Below are 8,493 nucleotides of genomic sequence, written 5' to 3'. Positions count from 1 at the left end.
TAGATCACTGGGAAAACAGACTATGCAAAATTAATTGGCTGAATTTGTCAGTCCTTGAGATTGTCCACATAGTAGTGGGACGTAAAAGTGTGTATTGACATCCATGTTTGCAGCTTTGCAGATGTCTTTGAGAGATACTTCTTGGAGATGAGCAATAGAAGAGACCATAGCTCTGACTTGATGGGCTTTGACAGCAACTGTAATTTGTAAACTTGCGTCTATGTAGCAGTGCTGAATGCAGTGCGCTATCCAGATAGAGAATGTACATTTGGTGACTGCTATGCCAAATCTATTAGGATATTAAGATATGAAGAACTATGAAGCTTGGTGATGTGATGCCACAGGATGATGTCATCTGCACATTATGGCTAATTCATCCTGCTATCTATGGAAAACACTGTTTACAATGAGCAAATTTGCTAAACTTCCTATACCAAAAGTGCACATCCCTAAAGACTTGAAGGGGTAGTGTAAATTTCTGCATGGAGGTAACCTTCATGGAGCAGCACTTACTACCCTTAACAGAACGCATGGGGGTAACCTGCAAGGAGTGATAGTTACTACCATAAGCAAATTGCTGGGCAGGCTAGATGGACCAATACTATGTTACTATTTAAGCACTCCTCCATACCCACACATGCTGGCTCCACTCTCTCTCCTCCACACACACACACACACGTGCGAGCTCTGGCTCCAGTTCCTTGCCTTCAGTTGGGTTGCAGGCCTCCTCCTCTTCTGCCGCCGGGTGGGATGGGCTCCCCCGGCAGCCATGGGCCTCCTCTTCTTCTGCTGCCGAGCGACATAGGCGCCTTCGGTGGCCATAGAGCCTTTTCTTCTTTGGGCAGGATGGGATCCCCTACCCCTTTGGCGCCTCCTACAGTGTGGCACTCAGGGGCCTTTTCCCCCTCACTATGCCACTGCTGGAAACCACAACAAGTCAAACCCTGTATAGAGTGCAACAATGGAAAAACAGAATCACTATCATTTCTCATAAAACAATATAATCAAGAAATATAAAACATCAATTATAATAGTGAAACCATACTAATATAAAGAATATTTCAAAACTGATGAATAGAACATCCAATAATTAAAAACTCATATAAACAAATTTTTAAATTTCTCAAACTCCAATAAAATATTTCAAAGCAGTAGGCATATCAAATAAAACAGAATAATTAAAACCAGTAAGGATAAAAAAAAAATTACCTACTCTCCATACCTGGGAACTTTTGATTCCTGACACCCTAGATTGTCCTGGATTAGTCGGGGTGAGAGGGTGTTCACAAACTTTCTTCTCTTTCTTATATACAAACATTCTCTAACACACGTTTATTCTCATACACACATATGCTCATTCACAAGCGCACACTCACATACATGCTGACTCACACATGCTCACTAACTCACACATTCTCCCTGACTCACACACTCTCACATGCTCACAGTCATGCTCCCTGACTCATACACTAACACACATGCACTCCCTCTGTCTTTGAATAAGTAAAACAAAAAATGTTTTACTTACATAGGTGATCAAGGGGATTCAGGCAGGGCCCCAAAAGAATAGGATCTGGATGGACTCCTTATTGCTGCTCCTGATCTGGAGGTAGTATCCCTTGTTTGGGAAGGGGGGAAGGGCTAGAAGGCCCAGATGCTGTTTTTTTAAAATTATTTTTGCTGCAGTGCCAGCTGAAGAGAGCCAGTGGCTGAGAGCAATGGTGAGGCAGCAGCAGGTCTGTGTGGTGCCTCTGGCCAGCAGAGGCAGAGGGAGTACCGTGGTGATGGTGGGGGAAGGATGCAGGCCCGTGGAGCCATTGCTATTGCTGCCATTGCCATGTGGGAAAAATGAAGCGGCTGGAAGGAGAGCCTCAATGGAGGCTCTTGCTGCAAGAAAAAAGCTGTTGTGGTGCTTGGTGTTGGTTACAGCAGCTCTGCAGGCATGGTGCCACTGTGACTTACAACAACCACATGATTGCCCTGACTAGCCCACTGGGGCATGCCTGAAGCCTCGATAGGACAATCCACCCTTGGGCACACTGGTTGGAAAATAGTGTATTATGTTACTATAAAGCTGAACAGGAGATGTGGAGGGCAAACTAGATGGGCAGACTGGTCTTTTTCTGCTATCCTATTCTATGCTTCTGTGTTCCTAGAGTCCCGTAATTGCAGGAAACATACAACTAAGGCACATTTTACTGCTATGGCAAAGCAACTGACCACTTGAAGCTGTGGAATCAATGTAGGCTTTGACTGAGTGATCCTCAATAAAATGCACTGAATCTAATCCCTCCAAATGAGACCTGGAGAAGGGAAGTGGCCACGTCACTTCAATACTTTGCATTGCTGACAGTGACAGCAAAGTTAGGAATGGCAGCAGAAGATGAGGCAACAGCAGAGGTGAAGGCAGTAGCCTTACTCGTCCTGAATTTCTTCAGATTCTCTCTCTCTATTATTATCATTCTTTTTTCAAGGAAAATAGTTTTAATTTAAATCTATATCGATACTACAAATGTTGTTCAAGACAACAGTTCAGAGATCCCCATGCTAAAGAGAACTGAGAGTACATTTAAAAACATAAAAAAAAAAAAGAAAACACGAATCAAAGCTCAGTAAATGAAATCAAATAAGATCAACCCTAGGTAATCTACATAGTAAGCAAAACTTTTTTTTTTTGTGTCCCTTCGGTAAAAAAGCTTGGGCACATTATCCACACTTCCGAATAAAACCAGGCAGCGACTCCTGCACAAGACACACTTCAAGCGGCCAGGAAGCAGGCAGCTCGTCTCCTCCTCCTCCGCAGCTCCCACCCCGGAGAGTTCAGCTCCCGGCGGCCGTGCCCGATCAATAGAGGCAGGGAAACCCAAGCGACCGCTCCGTGCAGGACCGGCGAGCGAGGACCCTCAGCCCCGGGCTTTGCGGCTGGAGATAGGGAAGGGGGCGGGGCAAGGGGCGGGGCGTTCCCTCCCCGGGCGGGGGGAGTGAGCCTGTGTTCGTAGGAGAGAGGGAGAGAGCCTGACGCAGCCACAGCAACAGCGCTCTCCCCGCTTGCCTGTGCTTCCCCTCCCTGCCTTCCCATCTCACCACTGTTATTTTGCTTTTTCTTCCGTTCGCCTGCCACGTTTGTTTCCAAGCACGCGTTTTTGTTTGTTTGTTTGGTTTTTTTTTTCTTGTTTATGGGCAGGTGGGAGGAGTGAACAGAAATGTTTCGTTTCAGCTAAGAAAAGCTCTTCCCTTTCCTCGCTTTTATTGATATTTTTTTTGGGGGGGTGGTGGTGGTGCATGTTTTCCTGTGAGTGCATCAGGGGGAAAAGGAGTCTGAAAATGATCCGTTTCCGGAGCTCGAGTGTGAAATCCTTAAATCTGGAAATGAAATGCACGATGAGGCTGTTGGATGACTCCGAGATATCCTGTAACATCCAGGTAGGGGGGGATGGAACATGTGGGATTATTTTGCTCCTGGGAGATCGGGGCAGGGGTGTTATCCGGTGGCTTATGAAAATGTGTTGTCTGCGGTGTGGGAAAGCAAAAGAGTAACACTAGCGGGGCAGAGGGCTGAGTTGTGTGACAGGGACACTCCACGCCAGCTGCCACCTCCTACAACATGACACAGCTGGTGGAACCGAGGAGTCTCTCCCTTGCTAGTTTGTAGTTTCCAAGTGCTCTGTCGTCGTCCCCCCCGTAATCACGCTTTCATGGGTTATTTTTAAAAGAACTAGTCCGTGCGGCATCACTTGGTCTGCTGATGCCAGGGAGGCTGATTTGTGTATAGACAAGTTGTTGTTTTTTTTCCCCCCCAGGCAGCAAGTCTGTAGCAACAACAACAGAGAAAAAGACACCCATAAATATAAACTTTACTACTGAAATATTTATAAAGTAAAATGTTTGCATGAAATTCTGAAACTGGGGGGAAAAAAATATAAACTTCCAAAAGTTGCTTTTGGATGGGCATGGGCTGAGCGGATAGTTTACAGATGTTTGGGCAGCAGAGTGCAGAGCTCACCCTGCTCTGGAGAAGAGCTCCCCTCAGCTCTCTGTCCTGTTGCTGGTACAAGAAAGCAGGTGTTTATCCGCCTTCAGGTCCGTGAGAGAAGAATTGCAGCCATTGGGTAGGCTATGATGAATCCCCCCCTTTATTATTTTTTTAATGACCTTATTTTATGTTTGCTTATGTATTTATACTAACAGTAGTGCTGTAAAATTTCACATGCCATTGGTTACTTAAAAGAAAATTCCCATCTTCCACCTGCTTGGAGAGAGCTGGTGGCCTATTGATTAGAATAATGGACAGGGAGCATATTCAGCTCGGGAGCCGCATTTATCTTCCATCCAGCACCTCCTTTGATGTTATCAACCAATGGAAGAAGCCAGAGACATCCTCATGGCCAATCCATTGCAAGAACAGATGTCTCTCTCTATTGAAATGCTGTACATTAGTCTGTGAAACTTGACATGTGTAGAAAATAAAAAAAATCACAATTACAGTCAGACCAAGTAGGTGGGACCTATTACAGTACTGTGCTGATTGTGGGCCAACTTCCGATAAAGTTTCCTTTTCTACTGTTTGGGTACTGCAGACATTCTTTGATGCTTTATGAATGCAATGTTGGTGGATTAATTGTTATACCGTATATAGCTCAGCAAGTTCTGTCAGTGGTGGTCCCCAGCGCAGTGGAATTTACTTCTAGAACTGCCTGTAATAGAAGCTCCTGGTCCAGAACTCAAGTCCGGGACCTTTATAGAAAAATTAAGAGCAGTTATCCTTCTGACAAAGGGGGCTGTCACTTTCAGAACATGCAAATGCTTTAAAGAGTCCTGCTTCTCAATCTTGGACACTCTTCTTGCAGTGGCTTCTAGTGCTGCTGGTGAAGAGCATTGGCACATACCATTAGATGGTTTCCGTACCCGTGCATAGCTACTGCATGAAAGCTGAAACCGCCAAGTTGGACAATTTTCAGAATGAAAATGGTGATTTGTCCGTCATATTTAGCCTTCTAAATATATTAGAATCCCTTTGCAGATTCAGTCATTTGTACACATTCGTGCCTCTGGCTGCTAAAACTTTGCCCTGTCTAATTTTAAATAGTCTTCTATTCAAGATGCCTCCGTCCTGTTCGTGATCTGCTCCGGAGTCTTATCACCCAAACTATATATATTTTTTGGGGGGGGGGGGGGGGATTTGAAAAGTAAATTGTATTCTTGATTGGTTTGAACCTGTGCCCATGAATAGCTCATCGCATAAGGCTTTGTCTGGCACCTCTTAAATACTTATACATCTATCTACTATATATAATAGGCAGTTTGTTTGCATGGTGTTTTGTTTCAGTGGCTCCCGTTGTGGATGCGTGGGCAGATGGGGGAGGGGTTCTGCTGATTTTGCGTAGCACTGGCCCTGCTGAAGTAGGCGCTGGCGGGTCAGCAGCCAGAGATGGGAGCGGCCCAGGTGGGCTGCTGGGTTAAGGGCGGCCAAAGGACAGATGAAGCGATGGGCAGTGGCAGTGGCCACGTTGGTAGGAAGGGAGGGCAGGGTACAGTCTGGGCTTCTGGGCGGATGTGGGGGGAGGCAGTCAGCCTGCTGTTTTTGACGAGCCTTTTTCACTAGTGTCATCCTATCCCCAGATTAGCCTCATTTTTGCATCAGTGAACATTGCTAATCTTTCAGGGTAGGGCACAGAAACAGAGGATATGACAGCAGGCGAGGAGCATAAGGCACAGCTGGAGTGCCCAATTTGCTTTCTTTTCCCTTCCCCAGACCTCTTTTTAATTAAGGATCCTCTTAGCCAGGGCTTTCTTGAATTCTGTTACCATCACCGCCACCTCCACTGGGAAGCGATTTCATGCATCCACCCACCCTTTCTGTGAAGTATTCTTCTTCCTGTCTCTGCCACCTCTTCAGCCTTATATTTTGACCTAGAGTTTCCCTAAGCTCGTGCATCCCTCCTGTAGCATTTTGCTTCTGCTCTTTAAACTTCCCCAGTCTTATCAATCTTTCTCTGAACAGTGCTTCATATTCTACATGTGGGCTTACCAAGGCTTGGTACAGGGATAGTATCACCTCCATTTTTTGGAAAAGAATGATTTTTGTAATGTGAGCAGCCAGCACGATCCACTTTCCCTTGAAGGATATTTTAAAGTTATTGTAACGGACTGAATGCTTGGCTGAAAATCTGTCATCAAGGCCATTAAAAGATGGGAGGTTTCATAGCCCAGAGGATAAACCTTTTGGGTTACCTGGTGATATTTTCTGACTGCAGATTTGAGAATGTGCTGGAGTTGGTATGGAAAGTAAGTCCTAATGGATGCTTGTGAGGACTTTTCTTTTCCATTCTGCAGTTTAGCTGCTGACTTCCTGTAGGGAGCCATGCACTTGTTGGCGTTGCAAGGGCACCAGTCTATCATTGTACTGTAACTTGGAGGTCGCGCCATGAAAAATAACTTCTTGTCCTTGGGTGACTGTCCGGTGTAGTTTGCAGAAGGTGGGTGACTTGTATGACAATTTTTATTTATTTAGGAGTTTTTTTTATATACCGAGGTATATAAAAAAAAAAAAATGCCTTCACTCCGGTTTACATTTATAACAACCTGTTACATCTAACGCAATGCATTTACATTGCATTACAATGTAATTTACATTGCATTACAATGTAAATGCATTTACAGGCCGATACAGTACGGTGCCCTTGGCCGAGTGCACCGTTTAACACCTGTTTGGACGCGCGTTTTTGGGGATAACAGCGCCTGGAAAACGTGCAGCCACCCCCCCCCCCGAAACTAATTGCCCTCATCAACATGCAGATGCATGTTGATGAGCCTGTTAGTTATTTGCCCAGAATACTGAAAGTAAAATGTGGAGTCAAGCCAACACATTTTACTCTTAGAAATTAACTCCTGCGCAAGGGCAAGTGTTAACTTAGAAAGCACCGGAAAAAGTGTACAGAAAAGCTGAAAAATCTGCTTTTCTGTACACCGTCCGACTCAGTATCATAGCGATATTAAATCTGCCCGCCGGTTGGCGGGTTTGAAAACAGACGCTCAGTTTTTCCGGCGTCCGTTTTCTGAACCCGTGGCTGTCAGCGGGTTTGAAAACCGATGCCGGTAAAATTAAGCGTCGGTTGTTGGACCCGCTTGATAGATGACTCTTCCGCTAATAAGGAGGCACTAGGGACGCACTATTGTCCTTAGCGCCTCCTTATTAGCTCTCGGCCTAATTTAAATACAGAATCGCTCGCCCAGGACAACAGACGCTCAACTCGGAGCACCCGCTCTCCCGCACCTTTTATTAAATCGGCCTGAAAATGAGTGTGGGGGGGGGGGGGGGGGGCGGAGTAGGCTTTCAGAGACAGGTTTGAAGAATGGAAGAGCTTCAGGGCTCGTTTATGCATTGTTTCAGTACTGTCCCCGTTTGGCAGAACACTAGAAGGCAGTATGAGACAAAAAAAATTGGTTTTCCTGATAGGATTGGTAGAGGTCAGCGACAAAGGTATTTTACAGAGAGGTAAGACGTGTAAGATGTGAGTCTTCAGACAGATCATTTTTATATTTAAATGGGGAATCTCCTCTGAGGAACAAGTAAGCCTTGTGTCCGTCCAGTCAGGGGAAAACTGACTTGGGTTTGGATGCCGTTTGAAAAAGCTTTTGCCTGTAAATTGGCTTTGTGCAGTAAAACTACTTGAAATCCTTCTGAAGTGAGTTGGCTATCACATTTTTTTGCTGTGCAGTTGAAGCAGTTGACATGAACTACTGTGCTCCTTTCAGCGAGCTTTGTTTTAATCAGCGTGCAGTCAGAATTTTAGTCTCCTCCAGAGGCCGGATTTCAGAATTGGGCAAAAGAAAAGTTCAAAGAGCCTACACTGCAGTTTGCTTGCACCATTTTGGAATGTTCCATCTTTAATTTCCTGTAAATTCTGGATGGGAAACATTCCCCAGGGAAGAAAAAAAATCGCGCAGGCACAGACTGGTGCAGAATCTCGGGTAAAAGGCCTGAATTTAAGATGCTTTCCACATAAGGCTTTTGCCTGCATGATTTTTTTTTTCCTGTTCGCAAGTTTTGATTTAATTACAAATATGAGCTCAAGGCAAGTTACATATCAGGTGCTGTAGTTCCCTTCCCCAGAGGGTTTACAACCCAAGGGCCTGATTTACTAAATATTTTTCCTATAGACTCAAAGTGGGAGAAAACCGTATTTATTTATTTAGATTTTTATATTCTGCTTTTCACACTTTTTTCAGCGCTTCAAAGCGGATTACATTCAGGTACTGATGGTATTGCCCTATCCCCGGAGGGTTTGCAATCTAAAAAAAGTTGTACCTGAGGCAATGGAGGGTAAAGTGACTTGCCCAAGGTCACAAGGAGCAGCAGCAAGAGAAGCAGGAGGTGACCCCTGGATCTCTGACCACTGGGCTGCTCCATTCCAGTTGTGGCCAAGTAAAGCTTGGGGGGAGCAGGTATTTCAATGCAAGCTAACTCACGGGCATGATGTGCTTCATTGCCCC

The 8,493-nt window shown here is 45.2% G+C and overlaps 1 protein-coding gene across 1 annotated transcript in view; it reads left to right on the top strand.

The window, feature by feature from the left end:
* The first annotated feature begins 3,019 nt into the window (after positions 1 to 3,019).
* Positions 3,020 to 8,493, top strand: part of FRMD3 (FERM domain containing 3) — a 405,659-nt gene continuing 400,185 nt past the window's right edge. The window contains exon 1 of the mRNA XM_029616768.1: positions 3,020 to 3,423. Within this exon, the coding sequence (XP_029472628.1) occupies positions 3,283 to 3,423 (141 nt within the window). The 5' untranslated portion in view covers positions 3,020 to 3,282. The remainder of the gene's footprint in view (positions 3,424 to 8,493) is intronic.

The sequence above is a fragment of the Rhinatrema bivittatum genome, chromosome 1 (genome assembly GCF_901001135.1).
Source record: "Rhinatrema bivittatum chromosome 1, aRhiBiv1.1, whole genome shotgun sequence".
In the NCBI taxonomy this organism is placed as follows: domain Eukaryota; kingdom Metazoa; phylum Chordata; class Amphibia; order Gymnophiona; family Rhinatrematidae; genus Rhinatrema; species Rhinatrema bivittatum.
Note: the sequence above shows the minus strand (reverse complement) of the source record. Positions and strands in the feature narration are given on the sequence as shown.